Source organism: Crotalus tigris, unplaced genomic scaffold (genome assembly GCF_016545835.1).
Source record: "Crotalus tigris isolate CLP2741 ecotype Arizona unplaced genomic scaffold, ASM1654583v1 scf7180000020347.5012614909:4044961, whole genome shotgun sequence".
In the NCBI taxonomy this organism is placed as follows: domain Eukaryota; kingdom Metazoa; phylum Chordata; class Lepidosauria; order Squamata; family Viperidae; genus Crotalus; species Crotalus tigris.
Window position 1 is genome coordinate 3,255,861 of NW_024097978.1, and position 19,681 is coordinate 3,275,541.

General features: G+C 37.3%; 1 protein-coding gene across 1 annotated transcript; it reads left to right on the forward strand.

Moving 5' to 3' along the window:
• The first annotated feature begins 15,596 nt into the window (after positions 1-15,596).
• NDUFB4 (NADH:ubiquinone oxidoreductase subunit B4) lies at positions 15,597-18,186 on the forward strand. The gene is made up of 3 exons (XM_039366662.1): positions 15,597-15,852; positions 16,453-16,599; positions 18,025-18,186. The coding sequence occupies exons 1-3, from the start codon at positions 15,649-15,651 to the stop codon at positions 18,085-18,087; spliced, it is 414 nt and encodes a 137-aa protein (XP_039222596.1). The 5' UTR covers positions 15,597-15,648; the 3' UTR covers positions 18,088-18,186.
• Positions 18,187-19,681: the final 1,495 nt, after the last annotated feature.

The window sequence follows — 19,681 nt, forward strand, 5'->3', positions numbered from 1 at the left end:
CATTTTATTATCAAACTAGGTAACATCAGTGTTAATTTGGTAATGGAATGTCTACAAGAAAACACCAAGCTCAGAGAGCACCAAGGAACCCACACCAAGAATTTTGAGAAATAGTTTTTATTATTTGATACTGTTTTTGTTGTAAGACTCTACTTACAATATTAATTTTAAATAAAGTTGTATAAAATAACCTGGAATCTTGGCAAATACTAATGAAACCAGTAAAGGCATAGAGATGCAAGGAACCATTTAGAAACTGAGCTCTTCTCAGCACAGAAATTCAAATTAAAGAGTCTTCTCTTTGTCTCTTCTATCATAGTCATTAGAATATTAACTATTATACCCCATTTTGTATCTTCTGCAAATCTTATACATTCTTTTCACTTTCCTTTCTTTAATAAAAATGTTGATGAGTATCAGAAACCTTGATATTTCAATTTACATTCTTGCTTATCTTGTTATCATCCATCCAACTCAGACTTACCATAAGTAGTTAGCCAATCAGAACATTATGTGGTGCTTTACCAAAGAATTGCAAAAGCCAAACTCCCACAATGGAAGGAAGGAAGGAAGGAAGGAAGGAAGGAAGGAAGGAAGGAAGGAAGGAAGGAAGGAAGGAAGGAAGGAAGGAAGGAAATCAGTCTCTGAAATCTTGTTAAATTCATGTTCATTTCCACCAAACTATTCCATTATTTTCCTGCTTCCAGACTGATGTGGATCCCCACACTTGTGTCAATGTTCATTAGTGTACTGTACACAATTGCTATTACTTGTAAAATGGGAAACAAGACTGTAGAGATGGACATCTTGATACTTGAGAGGCTAGGGGCCTCAGTGGGATAATATATATGTTGGCAGGACTAGACTGAGGGTAGTCATAATTCACTAAAAATAATTCCTCTTAAGAGATTTCCTCAAAACTCTACTCTTTCAAACAAAATTACTCTTTGCTGTTGGTATTTATTATAATCAGTAGCAAAGTTAAAACTGAGTAAGAACCATGCAAGAACTAATGGGTGGAAGCTCTGCAATGAGAGAGATCCCAACTTGAACCAAGGAAGAATTCCCTCACTGAGGTTGCTATTAAGCAGTGGAGCAGCTTGTCATCTGAAGTTGTGAGTGCTCCCACACTGAAGGTTTTCAGAAAAAGACCAGACAACAATTTCTCCAAAATATGAGGATTCCTGCTCTGGGCAGAGATTGGACTAGAATAGATGACTTCCAAGCTCCCTTCCAGCCCTATGATTCTATGATCTAATGGTAGAAAGGAATTCATCTGCAAATAATTGAGTTCAAGAATAAATAATACCATCTTTTATATAAATTCATACTGTTGAATGACTACATTCCATATTTCCTAGCCATGTTGTACATAAGGAAAATAGCCAATATGTACCGCATCTAAATAATTAGCGTTTTACCTGAACAGATCTCTGTTAGAGATTTTAAAAACTCCCATTTCTTACTGAATAAAACCAAGAATCAAATTATTTATGGCTTTATTGATTTGAATAGATGGGAGGGACAAGCAGGACTGGGCTAAGGTGTTCTTTTTCTATGCAACAGAGTAATTTTAGATTGTATTGCACAGTTGGCACAGTTAAGTCTTTCTACTATTGCATGATTTTCTAAAGCATGTTTATGATAATGATGGGCTTGATCTGTATATAATAATAGGGCAGTAGTGGCGAACCTATTGCATGCGTGCCAGAGGCGGCACTCAGAGCCCTCTCTGTAGACACGCGTACCATGCCCCGGAGATGGCAACCGTCCCTCTTCAACTAGGCACCTGCTAACTCGCCAAGGTCCCACATGGCCGGATGCATCCCAGCACCCATGCTCTCACTGGCCTCTGTGTGCAGGGGCCGATGGTGTCAGGAAGCAGCCACCATGACTCCTGCCTCACCTTTCCCTGCGACAATGGCACTCCCGCCCTGCCTTGCCTTGTCTCACCTCACCTCACAGGACGAGCCTCCTGCCCACCACCCCACCTGCCAGAGACCCCTGGATCTCCCCCAACCCTGCCCAGCCCCCACAGATGTCCCTCCCCTTGAGCAACATCGAGGTGATCATGCCCACCTTGACCACACCCATCCAATCTGGCGTGACCACCACAGCCATGCCCACCCAGTGGGCCACGCCCCTGGCACCCGGCGATAAATCATTTGAATAAGAATGTTGAAATTTAGTAGGATATTCATTTTAATGTCCAGGACAAATTAGTTTTTCTTTCTAGAAATATCTAGCATTATATTTTTTCTAAATCTGCCAGTAATTATTTTTGAATAAGTCCTAATTATTTTTTATTAGATTCCTAATTATTTGACCTATTTAAAAGCATTGTTTTTCTTCTTCTGCCAAGATACATATCAACATTTGGGTAACATTTATTAATCTTGTAACCTGACATAGAACCATAACTGATATATTCTAGTAAGACTATTAAAATTTAGGTTCAGTAAAACATAAAATACCATTCCAAATTGTCAAAAGCCTTTTTATGCATCAAGAAAAATCACAGACATTTATTTTTTTTATTTAACTTGTCAATAACATTCAAAACATATCTGATGTAACTTCTGATATACCCCCTTATGACATATCTACTTTGATCAGGATATTTCACTTCAGGCAGAAAACCATTTATTCTGTTAGCAAGAATTGCTTTAAAATGTTTATAATCTATATTCACTAAAGGACATAACATAAGTCTAAATAACTCTAGATGTTTCAAATCTTGTTTTTTTTATAAATTAAAAAATAAAGCCTTCTTTCAATGATTTTCTTATTCCTGAATCCCATTCATTAGCTGAATAGAATATCTTGACTAGAATATCTACTTTAATATAATGTATAAATACCATTAAATCCTGGAGTCTTATTCAATTACAGCTGCCACTTAGTTTTATCTTCTGTTACTGGTTAAGAATTCTTTTGTTAATATGTATATTTTGTGAATAATACTTCTTTTGAATGTTTTTCAATCTTTTCTAGATCAAATTCCTATTTACGATATAGTTTGGAATACTTGGCAAATAGCTGCATCATTTCTTTAATTGTAGAAAATCGCTTTCATCCCAAATAGAAGTATACTTTTATCCAGCTTTTTTTTTAAATTTTTTTATTTAAATTTTCAATACATATAATACTTTCCATACATATGGAACTGATAAGCCAGCAATTTGTCTGACTTGTTGCCTTTTATAAATATGTTCCTTGGTAAAGTTAAACCTCTTCAAGGTTTCATTTACTTCCAGTAAATCTAGTTGATTCTGATTCTATAAAAGTAATTTGCTTGTATCTTTTGTTCTAAATCTGAAGCTAAATATGCTGTTTCAGATCATTCAGCACTGAGTCTGTTTCTTCATTATTTGCTTGGTACTTGATGCCAGAAAGATAAACAAAGCTCTCATAAATGCTTTCTTTAGTAGTAGTAGTCTTCCATATTGTGAAAAGCACACTGAGATAACCCTTTTCCATATTTTTTAATTGACCATAAACACAGTTACTTCAAGAGGAGAGTTGTAGGAATAGAATAGAATAGAATAGAATAGAATAGAATAGAATAGAATAGAATAGAATAGAATAGAATAGAATAGAAGCTGGAAGGGACCTTGGAGGTCTTCTAGTCCAGCCCCCTGCTCAGGCAGGAGAACCTATACCATCTCAGACAGGTGAATGTCTAGTCTCCTCTTAAAAATCTCCAGTGATAGAGCGCCCACGATTTCGGGGGTAAGCTGTTCCACTGGTTGATTGTCCTCACTGTCAGGAAGTTTCTCCTTAGTTCCAGGTTGCTTCTCTCTTTGATCAGTTTCCAGTAATTGATTATTGTCTACCAAGAAAAACAGAAATATTCATTCTGATAGTGTTATCATTCAGTCTTCAGAACCCTGGAAAAGAAAAAGAATAGCATTTTAGGCAAATGATTAGCTATGGAAATGTGTGCACTGCACAAATAAGCAAGGCCTAAGTATTCAGTGAAATATTAGAAAAAACTGTGGTTGTACATGACTGTTCATGTTTTTTACTGTCTATATCAGTGATGTACAAAATGTTCCCTACATAATGTTATGTATTAAAGAGGTGGTTTCTTCTGGTCTCTGACCAAATACTGTAAAATGGACATTTCAGATGTGGTCTATGCACAGAACAAAATACAGCTGTGTGATTCTCAGCATGGATTGCTGAAAAATTACTATGAACAATTTCCAATTTAGTTTACATCCAGCATGCACCCACTCAATCTCTATATCAGAGTAAACACACCCAATACTCAGATTGACTAGCAAAAATATAGCTTGATGTTTATGTATTAAACGTTAGCAAACATCAAACCAGTTAAGTGGTAAAACGGGATAAAAAGTAGGGAAAACAAGGCAGGGAGGAGGGAGAGGAAGATGTGGACAATAGTCAAGAATTTATACTATATCTTATCTATGGCTTTCTCTTTTAAAAGGCACAGAACTTTCAAGAGCCATTGAAAACAAAATTGTGGCTAATTAGCATGAACAGTCCCAAAGGCAGTAACATTTGGTTGTTCTAATTTTAATCATGAAATGTACCTAACAGCAGCAGAATAGAGATGGAAATAGAAGTAGGACACCAGGTAATCTTTCCTTTATTCTGCATTATGGAGGAAATACTTTGATGTAAGAAATTATGTATTCAACATAGATCAATACATACCTGATTTAGGTATAGGTGGTGTAGAGGGGAGGGTGACAAAAAAACTCCACAAGAACATCATTGATAACCATAGATGAATGGAGGAAAGAGAGGGAAAGGATGCTGGGAACTTTGAGGGCAAATGGATAGGAAGGTAAGATAAGACATGCTGGAAACTTAGCAGTGGCAGCAGTTGAGAAGTAGAAGGAGGACTGGGAAGATCGGTGCAAGCAGAGTAGAGGATAGTACATTCTCAGGAACATGGATCTTTTTGTCCATACTCATGAAACATAAAATCATAAGGCTGGAAAGAACCTTGGAGGTCTTCTAGTCAAACCTCCTGCTCAAGGCAGGATACATCCCAGTTAAATGGTTGTTCAATCTACTTTTGATGAAGCACCCACAACTGCGGGAGGCAAGCTATTCCATTGTTTAGCTGTTCTCACTGTCAGAAAATTTCTCCTTACTTCTAGGTTGCATTTTTAACAAACTTTAACAAGTTTCCACCCATTATCTCTTATCCTACTGTTTAGTGCAGTGTTTCTCAACCTTGACAATTTTAAGGCATGTGGACTTCAACTCCCAGAATTCCACAGCCAGCATTGCTGGCTGTGGAATTCTGGGAGTTGAAGTCCACATGCCTTAAAATTGTCAAGGTTGAGAAACACTGGTCTAGTGCTTTGAAGAATAGGTCAACTCCTTTTTCTCTGTGATAGCCCCTCAAGTACTGGGAAGCTGCTATCATGTCACCCCTAGTCCTTCTGTTGTTAGACTAGCCATACCTAATTCCTGCAACCATTCATCATTAAATGTTTCACAGCAGGATGAATTTTGTGGCATTTGGGGGATGGTCTAGCCCAAATTAGTTTTGGAAAGTCAGAATGTTGAAATAAATGTAATTGGTTTAATCTGGAAGAAAAATCATTTTCTTTTCCAGGAGCATTTTATCCCTACAATTGTAAGATTTGTGCATTCCTAGAAAAAAGCAGCTCCTTTCTTACTGTTCTCTACAGACCACCCAAGGAAGAAAGTATCGAATTGCAGATTTTTCAAAGAGACATGAAGTACTAGTGATGGGAAACTTTAACTACACCAACATTTGTTGGGAAAGAAATTCTGCCACATATGGCTCTTCCATTAATTTCCTGACCTGTAGGAAGGAGCAAGAGGATTTGCTATCTGTGACTTGATCCTAAGCAGAGAGAAGTTAATTAAACTTTATTAAACTAAGGGGAGGAGATAGAATCCTTAAGCAAAAAATGATTAGAGCTGTGTTAGTTTATGGCAAAAACTCAGAAAGAATTTGGAAGCAACTTTACTAGCAAGCAAATTTTATTAAAAGCTGCTACCAGATTCCTCCTGATATTTTTTTTAAACCTTAACAAATTAGAACATTAATAACTAGGATTCCATGGCAGGAGACATTAATGGGAAAAGGACCCTAAGATTCTGGGGCCTTCTTGAAATAGTAAATGCTGAAAATCCCAAATCACAAACATTCCAGTAAGATATGTGCATAGGTTTATGTGAATAGTCTAATATGGGTAGCAATTAGTCAGATCAATGAGTTATAGTAGTATTTTTTCTGGTGCTATCTCTCACAGCAGTTCACCTTCCAACGACCCTGACCTGATGTAATCTCTGCATCACAAGACCCATCAGCAGCCTCTCACTGATAACTCACCCCTAACCTACTGATAATTCACACCCTCCAACGACCCTGACTTGTAGTAACATCCCCATCACAAGCCTCTCACTGATAACTCACATGAGACTCTCACTTGATACACCCACACCTGCAGCCCTTATAAATAGAAGAGCACTGACACAGACATCCCCTAAACTCTGCTGAAGATGTTACCTAGCCTGGTAATGAAACGTTCAGAAACTAGTCCAGAAACTTGGAGAATGAACCTTTACCCTCATAGTGAGTTTTTAAATCATTATCTTTTTTTCCTACCGTATATTCCGGTGTATAAGACGACTTTTTTTTTATTGAAAGTTTTTAAAAGTTTTTACAAATAACAAAAACAACAACAACAAAAAAAGACAAAACAACCCTCACCCAATCCCTCCCAGACCACCCCCTCTATCCCCCCCCGAGCTTCCCAGAACTGAATATAGGCTTAATAAAATTTTAAGAAACCTAAACAAATTTTAACAGCATGTAGAATAGTATAATAAAATATATATTAAAAAACCTAAACAAATTTTAACAACTTATAAAATAGTTAATAATAAAATATATATGACATAAACATTAAATACTTAAGAAGAAGAAAAAAAAGAAGAAAGAAAGAAAGAAAGAAGAAAAGAAATAGGAAAAAGAAAAAAAGGGAAAAAAAAGAAAATAATCTATAAAATATCAAGAATTATATACAAGTTATAAAAAAGCTAAATGATATTTTTTATATCCAATTTATGTTGTATAAAATTTATCCATTTTTCCCATACAGCAAAAAATTTCTCTTGCGATTGCTCCTTTAAAAAGGCCGAAATCTTTGCCATTTCTGCCAGATAAGAAACTTTAAAAAACCACTCTTGCAAGGTAGGCAAAGATTCCTTCTTCCAATATTGCCCTACTAACAGCCTTGCGGCTGTAATCAAATTTAACATCAATATAACCTCCTTAGTATTGCAATCAGTAACAATACCTAACAAAAATAATTGCGGAGTAAATTTTACCCTCCTTCTAAAAATTCTTTGAATATTCCACCATATCTTAATCCAAAAAGCTTTTATGTTTTTACACGACCACCAAATATGATAATAGGTGGCATCCAAACAACCACATCTCCAACATTTAGGCTGTAAATCAGGGTACATAAGAGACATTTTTTGTGGATCAAGGTGCCATCTATAAAACATTTTATAAAAATTCTCCCTTAAGTTCTGGGCTTGTGTAAATTTAACATTCCTCACCCAAATAATTTCCCAGGTATCCAGTGGGATTGGTTCACCAAAATTTTGTGCCCATTTAATCATACAGTCTTTGATTAATTCAGATTCTGAATCCAATTCCACTAGAACCCCGTAAACCCTCTTAATGTGAGTTTGTCTTTGATCCTTTACTTGTTTAAAAAGATTTTCATCTTCTCTAAGCCAACCCATATTACAATCCATCTTCCATCTGTCCACTATTTGTCTATATTGAAACCATGAATAGGTAATATTTTCATGTACTAAATCCTCCAAAGATTTTAACTGCCAGTTTTGACCATCCCATCTAAGTAGTTGTGTATAAGAAACCCTATCCATTTTAACTCCTCTCCTTATCCCCTCTATCGCATGCCAAGGTATGGCCCATAGAGGTATTTTAAAATCACTCTTATAATACTTCCTCCAAACCCGAAGTAAAGAAATCCTTATAATATGTGATTTAAAAACTCGATCCACTTTTTTATTAAAAATTAAGTAGGCATGCCATCCAAAAAGTAAATCCCAACCCTCCAGATGGAGTATTTCTACATTTGTTAAATTTACCCAATCACTAATCAATGTTAAGACCACAGCATCATAATATAATTTCAAATTCGGTACCTTGAGTCCACCTCTCTCACGAAAATCTTGCATAATTTTAAGCTTTACCCTTGGTTTTTTCCCTGCCCAAATAAATTTATTAATGCCTTTCTGCCATTCATTTAAGTTAAGCTCATTCTTTAAAATAGGTAACATTTGAAACAAAAAAAGAAATTTTGGTAAGACATTCATTTTAATCACTGCAATTCTACCCATAAGAGATAACTGTAACTTATTCCAATTCTTCAAATCTTTCTGTACCCTGATCCACAACTTTTCATAATTATTCTTATACAATTTTACATTAGAAACAGATAAAGTAACCCCCAAATATTTTACCTTATCAACAATTTCAAAATCTGTTAAATTAACCAAAATCTGCTTATCCCGGTTAATCATATTTTTAGGTAATATTTTAGTCTTATTGTTATTGATTTTAAAACCCGAAACACATCCATATTGATGAATCAATTGTAGTAACTTTACTACAGAATAAGTAGGTTGAGACAGAGTAACCACCAAGTCATCTGCAAAAGCTCTTAACTTATATTCTTTTTTGTTAACTTCTATTCCTTTTATTTCCTGCGACTCTCGAATTTTAATCAACAAAATTTCCAATGTTAAGACAAACAATAACGGTGACAATGGACATCCCTGTCTTGTACCTTTTTCTATTGTGAAAACCTCTGACAAGCCTCCATTAACAATAAGTTGTGCCGTTTGTTTTTGATATCCAATTCAATTGATCGAAGGCTTTTTCAGCATCTAAAAATATCAGCCCTGCAGAGATTTGGTTATTCTTATCTAAATATTCTAATAAGTTAATAATTTGTCTAACATTATTTTTCATACACCTTCCAGTTATAAAACCCGATTGATCCTTATGTATAAGCTGCTGCAAAACCCTCATAAACCTATTAGCTAAAATTTTTGCAAAAATCTTATAATCCACATTTAAGAGAGATATAGGCCTATAATTCTTTGGTAAGGTAAGATCTTGGTCCTCTTTTGGAATCAAGGATATAAAAGCACTGCGCCATGACGGAGGAATCTCTAAACCCTGTAATATATTATTAAAAAGCTCACATAAAGGTTGAATCATCTCTTCTACTAAAGTTTTATAATAAATGGATGTCAAACCATCCGTACCCGGCGCTTTACCTAATTTTAATTGCTTAATAGCTATCACAATTTCCTCATTAGTAATTAAACCATTGATTTCTTGTTTCTGATCTTCTGTTAATTTAGGAAAGTTAGCCTCACTTAAATAATTATTTATATCTAAAGTTTGTACATTGGTACTCTTATATAATTTCTGATAATAATCTAGAAAAGATTTCTTAATCAGCTCCTTCTGATAGACTAATTTACCGTTATAATTTATTTTATCTATAATTCTCTGTCTCTGTTTCTTTCTTAATTGGTAGGCCAACCATCTCCCTGGTTAGCATTACAAAATGTATTTTGTTTCATAAACATTAGATTAGTTGCGGCTTGATCAGCCATCAACATATTAAATTGTGTTTTTAACAGCTTTATAGCTTCTCTAACCTTTTCATCTGAAAGATTTAAAATCAAAGACTTCTCTTTTAGTTTAATCTCATCTTCCAGTTCTTTACTTTTCTGAATCTGCTTTTGTCTATGAACATTGTTCATTTTTAACAATCTATAAAATTGTTCCTGTTGCTGGTTTGGTGCATACAATCCCACTATAAGTATTTTCTTACCATATAGACCAAGTTCAATCATAACATATCTTCCTTGAGAATCTGATTCTACCAGACAAGCTGGTAGACTTTGCTTAACATAAATAACCATGCCCCCTTTTTGCCCAGGGGCAGGAGATGCAAAATGAGATCCCAAGCGAGCGTTAGCTAAATATTTTTGATCTTTAAGTAAGATATGAGTTTCCTGCAAGCAGATAATATCATTGTTATGTTGCTTTAGATAATAAAAGATTTTCTTTCTTTTCTGCGGAGAATTGAGACCGTTAACATTCCAGGTCAGGAACTTTGCCATCTCCCTTGACCAGGAGCCTGGAGAAAACTGCCTGAAGATCTGCCACTGAAGAATGTGTTGCAGAACTCTTGGGTCTTGCTCCTCCCACCGGCACTGAAACACTCTCATGAGAAGATTCTTTAGCTTCTTTCTTCTGTTGTTCCTTTTCCTTATGTTTATGTGCTGCGTGGGTCATTCTCTGCTCTTTAACCTCTGTTTGGTGCAGCCATTCCACCTGTGATTTTCCAGCAGCCATCAAACCTAATTCTTCAGACTGCTGTTCCACCTCTTTGCTGCCCAAAGCTTTCTGAGTCATAGATGAAGATGAGCCTGCTCCCAGGACCGTATTATAAAATTCTTTAGCTTTGGCAACCGTATTAAGTCTGTAACGTGTCCCCGCATGGCTCAAAACAATACCCATTGGAATCTCCCATCTGAATGGCATCAATCTTGTTTTAAGTTCATTAGTTAAAAAAGCAAAGTCTTTTCTATTTCTTAAAATTTTAGGTGGGATTTCCTTTAGAATGATGACATCTTGGGCAGCAATCTGGAACCTCTTATTGTAAAAAGCTTGTATAATCTCATTATGCAGAGACCTCTTTGCGAAGTAAATCACCACATCTCTTGGCAGATTCTTTTGTTTCGCAATCCAAGAATTAACTCTGTAAATTTTTTCCACTTCTCTATGTAATCCATCTTTATCCCTATTCAGAACAACAGCTAGATCATTAATCACCATCTCTATCAGGTCTTGATTCATATCTTCTTTAAGACCCCTAATTCTCAAAGCATATTCCATTTGCCTGTACTGAGACATAAGAATATCCTCTTGTGAAATTTCCATCTTTTTTTCCATATCTTGGAATTTGTACTCAAGGAGGTCTACTTTCTCTGTAACTTCTTCCACTCTGGAATCCAACTTCACAACCACAGAAGCCAATCCTGATAAAGCTGTAACTATGTCTTGCCTCAGAATAATATTATTCTCCACTAAAAGCTCCTTCATTTCCTCTTTAGTTTCAGATTTATTCTGTTCAAGATCTTTGTTCTGTTTAAAAAGGTCCTTTATTTCCTTTTTACTTTCAGACTTGCTCTGTTCAAGAAGTTGCTTCATTTCCTCCCTGATTTGAGATACAGCATTTCCCATTATATCTTTAATGTCTTGTGCAGACAAACCTGGCAGGGGAGGAGAAGATGGGGGTGTAACCTTAGGTTGCAACACTGGTGGTGTAATTTTAAGTTGTTGTTGTACAGTTGCAATTGCAGGAGAAGAAATCACCTTAGAGACTATGGAAGCTGGTTGTCTCTTTGAAGCCATTTTTTTAAAAAATCTTGTTCTCTCTTTCTTTCTTCTTAAAAAAAAAGATACTAAAGTCCTTAAAAAATAAAAAAAAGACCAGGGAGAGTGCAAAAAAAAAAAAAAAAAAAGAACTTCCAAAACACTTTAAAAGAAAAAGGAAAAAAGAAACTTAAAAGAGCATTTAAGTCCGTTCTTTCTTTCCGGAAAGAAAAAAAAAAAGCACTTTCTAAACGCCATTTTACTTTCACTCTCACTCTCCACCAAAAAAAAAGAAACAGAAGAAAAAAGGATCAACATAAGCTAAAAGAAAAATGAAAAGAAATAAAACTCTAACTCTAAGTAAAATCCTTTAAACAGTTCTGTCCGCTTTAAAAATCACTCACCAGAAAACTTTAAGCGCGGAGATGGTAGCAGCGTTTCACTTTGTTTCCGAAGAAACAAAGACAGCTGGGAGGCGGAGAAAGCACGAACTCCGAGGGAATGCTCTTTCTACCCCCCCAAAAAAGAAATCCAGGGGGAGTTAAAAGGTTCTACCTCTATTCGTGTAGTCTCTACCCCTTCCCTTCGCCCGGGAAGGGGATTTCGAGCCGCGGGCCAGCTGATGCGCGCTGTGCTCCGCAGATCTGACGCCGTCCCAGGAGGACGGCTACAAAGTAGCCGCCATCATCGTCGCTGACCACCGGAAGCTGTATAAGACGACTTTTGAGAGCGTCGAAACAGCCTCCGAACTCGGGGGTCGTCTTATACGCCGAGTCATCTTATACGCCAGAAATAAGGTAGTTTCTAGCATATAAGATGACTTTCTAGGCATGAGACTCGGCGTCCATCATCTTATACGCCGGAAATAACGTAGTTTCCGGCGTATAAGACGACTTTCTAGGCATGCAACTCGGCGTTGATCATCTTATACGCCGGAAATACCGGTAGTTTTTAGCATATAAGACGACTTTCTAGGCATGCAACTCGGCGTCGATCGTCTTGCGACCTGGTGTCGAACTAGGGGGTCATCTTCTACGCCGGGTCGCCCTATACGCCGGAATATACGGTACTTAATGGAGAGATTTGCTTTTGTTGGTCCTTGTTTGCCCATCCAGTCTGCTGTGACCATCACAGCCACACCCACCCAGTGGGCCATGCCCCCCCCCCGAGGGCACTACAATGCTGATGCACTCCTGGCACTTTGCGATAAATAAGTGGGTTTTGGATTGCGGTTTGGGCATTCGGTCTCTAAAAGGTGCGCCATCACTGCCCTATATCATTTCAGACAAGTGATTCTCCAGTCTTTTCTTAAAAACCTTGAGTAATGAAGCACCCACAAAGTCTGAAGGCAAGCTGTTCCACTAGTTAATTGTCTTCACTGTTAGGAAGTTTTTCCTTAATTCCAGGTTGCTTCTCTCCTTGATTAGTTTTCATCTGTTGTTTCTTGTCCTGCTGTCTGGTGCTTTGGAAAATAAATTGACCCTGTCCTCCTTGTGGCAGCCTCTCAAATACTGGAATAAGGCTATCGTGTCCCCCCCTAGCCCTTCTTTTATCTAGACTGACCATTCCCAAATCCTGAACTGTTCTTCATATGTTTTAGTCTCTAGGCCCTTAATCATCTTAGTAATTCTTCTTTGCACTTTTTCCAAGGTCTCAACATATTTTTTGTAATGTGGTGACCAAAACTGGATGCAGTATTCCAAATGTGGCCTTACTAAGGCTTTACAAAGCGGTAATAATACTTTGCATGATTTTGATTCTATGCCTGTTTATACAACCAAGGATTGTATTAGCTTTTTTGGCTGCTGCCGCACATTGCTGACTCATGTTTAAGTGATCGTCCACTAGGACTCCAAGATCCCTCTCCCAGTTACTGTTTTTGAGCCAGGTTTCACCTAATCTATACTTCTACCTTTGGTTTTTCCTGCCCACGTGTAAAACCTTACTTTTCTCCACATTAAATATCATTTTGTTAGTTAGGGTCCATTGTTCAAATCTGTCAATATCTTTTTGGATTCTGAGCTTGTCTTCTGGGGTGTTGGCTGTTCCTGCCAGCTTGGTGTCATCTGCAAATTTGATGAGATTCCCTTCTATTCCGTCATCTAAATCATTTATGGAGATATTGAAAAGTATTGGGCCTAAGACAGAACCTTGTGGTACCCCACTGCTTTATGTAGATGTAGTACCATTAAGGACTACTTGTTGAGTACAGTTTGTCAGCTAGTTACAAATCCATCTGGTGGTGATACTGTCAATCCCACATTTTTCTAGTTTACCAAGAAATAGGTTGTGGTCTACTTTGTCATCCTAGCCTTAGTTCTAAAAGATCAGTACAGAACACTTAAATTTGAACTTATACTCTATTCAGCTGCAACATTCTTGTGGAAATCGAAAAGACTCTTACGAATTCCAGAGGGTTTTAGCAGAGAGATTTATTGCACAGGTTCAGAAGCAATAGCTACAGCAATTCTGAACCCCGAGGGCGGGTTCAGACTTCAGTTTTATACTTTCTTTTTCTCAGGAACAAAGGAATACACATTGTAATACATTAGGTTCGTTTCTCACGGGCATACAATGGAGAGTTTGCTACATACATTGTATCCAAGTGCAACGCATATTAGGTTAGTCACACACTACTAACACAGCACTATTCCAGTAATTATGCAGACACATCATTATTCTAGTGATTGTTCATCATTCCACATTACATTACAACTAGCATTTATAATATTTGGATCATTGATTTTTTTTAGCTCTCATCTGGAAGCAGTAAATTTTTAAAATCATTTTTACCAAATTCCAATAAATGGGTTGGTATAAAGGGCTCCATTTTAGCTTAAACAACAACTATCTAACATTTCAGTTTAAAGACTCTAGTGTGTAATAACGTCAGAATAATCTTTATCAAAGTTTTAGTCATTGATTTGGCAGACTTCCTCCCATACAAAACTGGCTGGGAGAGTTATCACTTTCTTTTTAATCTTTTTTCTCACTAAAGCAGGAAACAAACTAGTTATTAATATACTGCCTTCAATGGAACTTTCTTTTATCTAATGGGAGCTTCTTTTAAGTGGAATAGAAAGGAAAATATCTGGAATCTTTACTTTTCAAAATATCCCAACAACTAGGAATTAGGATGGGCAAAGAAAATGCCAAAGATCATTTTTTATCAGGAGCATAGGAACATAAACTAGATACAAATCAATGTTAACAATTAGCATAATATCCTTCTGGCCTCTCCCACTAATGTACATTTCTTGTTTTTCTTACCTGGGATATTTAAAAGCATCAATACTGAGACTGCTATGATCATAAAAAATATCTGCAGGCCTTAGGGGAAAAGGGTACCTACTTTTTGCCTCCATCCAAGAACCATCGCACTGCTTGAGATATCCAGTATTTTTGACTTTAGGCCAGAGGTCCCCATCCTTTTGGGCACAGGGACCGGTTCTGTGGAGAGAGGTTTTTCAGCAGACCAGAGGGTGTGTGGTTTTGTGTGCTACCTGCATCCCGCAGATGGGGCTTTGCTTGTTTGTGCGAACCCGTTGCTGGCACACCCTGGGGGTTGGGGACCCCTGCTTTAGCCTACTCCATCACTATTCATTTTGCCTCTCCTTTTCTAAACTGCTACTGCAATTCCAAACTCAATACCTGGATTTTTTTAAGCATTTATGACATCTGTACAGCCTCAGATATTTACTCCCTCTTGCCCTGAATATTTGAAATGAATAACAGTGTGTAGGATTATCGTAATCTGAACTGGACTTGAAACCCTTCTAGTTCTATATGAAAAGAGAGTTTGCTGCAACTGGCCAGGTAGACAGCACTCCTGACAACGTGCCTTGTTCTTGCATGCCTTTTAAAATATATAATAAAAGGTTATAAATCTGAAATAAGGTTCTCAGATTGTCTAATCTTGGTAGTTTTAAAATATACGGACCTAAACTTCCGAATTCTTCAGCCAATACACTGTACTGGGAGCTGAAGTTCACACATCTTAAATTTGCCGAAGTTGAAAAAACACTAGTCTCCCAATTATTACTGCAGCTATAACGGGATTCAAAGATCATTTTTGTGTACATGCATAAAGTTCTAAACTTTCTTAGCTCAGTGGCGCATATGAACGCAAGGCGCCGTGCGTGCGCATGCGTGGAAGAACAAGCTAAGCCTGTGTTTTGCCCTCGACCATGGTTATCGTGTCCTCGGTCTCCCGCTTTGCGTCCAAGTACCGCCCGGCACCTCTAGCGAGGTTGCCACCTCAGCTGGACCCCAACGAATACCAATGGACCCCCGAGAAACGCCGTGCGGAAGCCGAGCGGGTCGCCCTCCGCTCCCGCATCAAGCGCGAGTTCTTCCTGCGGCTTAATGACCCTCGACGGACGGAGCTCATCGTGAGCCGGGGCCGAGCGGGCGGGCGGGCCGGGACTTTCTTCCAGAAAAGGAGATGTTGTGACGTGCCGTGGGGTCGTTCATTCTCCTTTCAGGGCTGCCGATCAGGTAGGGCCGAGGCTTCCGGGTCTTCGCCCCCCTCCTCGGCCCGAAGAAAAGGCGTATAAAGTCCGCTTTGAAAGCTGAGAGAGCTCGTTTTTTGTTCCCCTCGACCTTAGGATGATGCAGTTGCTTGCAAGGTTTAGTACTGCCACCCCGCTGCGCAAATTAAACTAAATCTTGCAACCAACTGCTTCCGGCGTCCGTGGGGAGCCCCACCCCCATTTTGCACATCTTTCGTATAGTACCGGGACCTCCAAACATGGCAACTTTAAGACTGTAGACTTCAACTCCCAGAATTCCTCAGGCAGCCAAGCTAGCTGGGAAATTCTGGGAGTTGAAGTTCATAAATCTTAAAGTTGCCAAGTTTGGAAACCTCTGATATAGTACTTAGTGCAGAAAAAGCCACGAAATGAGTGATAGCATTAAGGTGAGCACATGTGCTTCCATAATTGATTCCTTTCGTTGTGTAATTAGGCAATTTTTCATTCTCTTTGATTTAGGAAGATCCTGCTGTAATTCGTTGGGATCATGCCAGAAGGCAAAATGTGTATCCTAGTTACCGTTTTACTCCTAAAAGCTCCCTATTGAGTCTTCTTTGGGGAGCAGGGCCCTTTGTTTTCTGGTGGTATGTCTTGAAAACCAATAGGGTAAGTTTAAAAGTTTACATCATTACTTTGCATGAGTATATCAATAGTTCAGTTTTTTGATAGAAGTGATTTTCTGCCTGTAAATGCTTCGAGTGTCTTTAATGCCTAGGGAATGATGTGAAATATAATGCAGCATATCCTCTTTATTATTATTTTTGTGAATTATCTTTCTTCCAAGAAACAGACAAATAGAGACTTTTCTATGAAATTCTGCATTTGGAAATATCTGTATGGAAGGTACTTTTCTCATTGGGCTTAACAGTGGAGGCCTTTTGAAATCAAGGTTCCTCTGACAATTGGTACAGTTCATTTCTGAATTTAGAATTAAAGAGACACTTCACTGACATTGGAACCCACTTTGAAAAAAATCCTTGCGGCATGCATCCTCTGAGTCACAAAATCATAGTTCACCTATTATATATAGCGAACTAAACAAAGGACATTCTTTTTCTGTTTGCTTAGAAATATTATTAAATTTATTAAATTTAAATATTACAAACTTTAAATGAAAAAGCCATTAGGCATATGTTTTGAAACTCAGAGATCTGGAAGTTTAGTTGCAGGCAACCAAACAATGAATTGTCTTTAGTTATTGCTGCTGCAAAAAAAACCCCACATAGTGTAAATACCATTACTATTTTATGTCTTTTTAAAAATTGCAACTGTTTTTATTTCTTTAGTCCTTAAAGTTTTCCAGATTTCTGATTCATTTATCTTCTGTTACCATTAAATTAAGACTAGTTAAATAACACAGAAGTAGCCCTATGCAATGCAGCATGCTGTTTTAATTTGCTTAAATGACATTGATAAAATGAATTACTAAGTTAAAATACTGTTTAATTCGATTTGAATTCAGTTCTGAGAATCAAGCATTCACTACTCCCAGTCTTGATCAGTAACACGATTTACACTGTTAGTTTTATTTAGTTATATCAGATTTTTCAAAGTATTTGTCAACATCCTTATTTATTATTATGCAGACAATTGGACCACATGAAAGTAAACATTAAAAATGAAGAACAGTATCAACACATAACTTAAAGTGTCTACATTTAGTTTATTTCTACACATGTTTAGTACTGGAATTTTTTAAAACTGCCTTGCAATATTCAACAGTCTAGTATAAAAGTATTTTAATAAAACAAAAAGCTAACTCAGAAATTAGTTAGATTTTCTCCCAAGTAAGGATTGCAATCTCATTCTGCAGAAATTGTGGATTCTCCATTATTGGAGGTTTTCAAGAAGAGATTGGACAACTATTTGTCCAGAATGGTTATAGGTCTCCTGATCAAGCAGGGGGATAGACTAGAAGACCTCCAAGGTCCCTTCCAACTCTATTATTCTGTGATTCTGCTCAGTGCTTGGAAGAGGGTTTCTATTTTGAAATGACTTTAATCTTTGGAATAAAATTTTGTTTATTTGCAGGCTTATAAAGAAAGACTCAAATCGGAAGGCAGATATGACGAAGGGTTCCGTACTAGTTGTTAAATCTATGTGTGAAACTATGTGTGAAAATCTTGCTGAAGAAAATTTATTTCTCTGTAAGTCTACTTTCAAAATAAAGCTTACTAATTAAATTATGGTTTATTTCTTGTCAAGACTATTACTTTATAATGAGTCCTGTTGAATTAATAACTAACAGTTTTTTTAAATGAGACAAACTATTCCTATTTCCCCTCCCCAGTTCTCATAATGGCCAGTAATTATGTCATTGAAATCCAGCTCTTATTTGATTGATCTTCCATATTCCTATGATTTTTTTTTAAAAAAATAATTCAACTATTTAAACATTCTGAAGATAATGTTCCTCTCATTTCTTATTTCAACAGGATGTGAATATTTTTACTTTGAACTGTTCACATAATAATTTGTGGGTTTGTTTCAAGTATCTGACAAATTCCTTTCTCATAAAAGTTCCTATTGTATTAGTGACAATAGAAAAAAAAACATTTTTCCATTGTTGTTGCATCTTTACATTTCTTTCTGATCCATTTCTTCTTTTAATGTGTTCTGAACTGATGTTGTGAAAGAATTCTCATAGAAACACTTCACTGTGCCGAATATTTTGAATAAAAATGTAACAGTACAGTACTTTAGATTTGGAATCATAAAGGCTCCATGAAGAGGAGCCAAAAATGGTGACAAACTAGCATCTTCTGAAATAAGCTTCCAGTTGCACTTCTGGCTTAACCCAGCACCTCAAAATGCCAAGGGCAAGAAAAGAACCAAACCAATCCCAGTGAAGTTACTGGAACCCATAAATCTTAACAAGCTAGAATCATAAAAGTGTTTCAGAGTCCATGGAATCAGGAGCATGGCATCTACCTGCAATTCATTAAAGCAGTCATGCCTTTTCCTGGGATTATTTGGCTGTCCTCCATATCTGCTGTGCAGTTCCTGGGAAACAAGTATTTGTTTTAAGTAATTCTGACAAGGGCTATGTTTTCATTTCCATGTGCTAGGAGCATTCAGAAGCTTCTACTGGTACAGAGTGTGGCAGCGAAGGCAATTCTTGGGGCCCATACAGTGGCCAATGTAACATCACTACTATGAACTGCCTGGCAGCTGGTTGGCTTCCAGGTGCAATTCAAGGTGTTGGTTATTATCTTTAAATCCCTGTATGTGATTTAACCTGGCATGAGTCCAGGTTATTTGATGAACTGTCTAACCCCATTGGAACAGGCTCACCCCACCCGCACTGGCAGAGGAGGTATGCTATGGACCCCATCAGTCAGTCAATCAGTCAAGAAATTCCAGTTGGCAGGATCCAGGAGAAGAGTCTTATCTGCTGTGTTTCCTGCCCTTTGGAACATTGTGCCACTTGAGATAAGATTGGCTCCCTCTCTTCTAACCTTTAAGGGCCAGAAGACCTTGCTCTCCCCCAGGTCCCAACAGGGGAGCATCACACTGGAGGTGATTGATGTATTAAGAGGCACTCCCACCTTCCCACTTGCACATCCTGTTCCTTCCCTCCTGATTTTTAACTATAATTCTATTTTTTATAGTAGTTTCCATTTTTCTTGTCTTAGAAATACTTTTTTTTATGATTTCAATGCTTTTTATGCTTTAAGCCGTCCAGAGT

What these genes read in the sequence shown, in the direction of transcription:
- NDUFB4 (XM_039366662.1), top strand. Translation starts at nt 15,649, where the DNA reads ATGGTTATCGTGTCCTCGGTCTCCCGCTTTGCGTCCAAGTACCGCCCG. An exon ending in CTCGACGGACGGAGCTCATC is followed by an intron (nt 15,853 to 16,452) that starts GTGAGCCGGGGC and finishes TCTTTGATTTAG; the next exon opens with GAAGATCCTGCTGTAATTCG. An exon ending in ATGTCTTGAAAACCAATAGG is followed by an intron (nt 16,600 to 18,024) that starts GTAAGTTTAAAA and finishes GTTTATTTGCAG; the next exon opens with GCTTATAAAGAAAGACTCAA.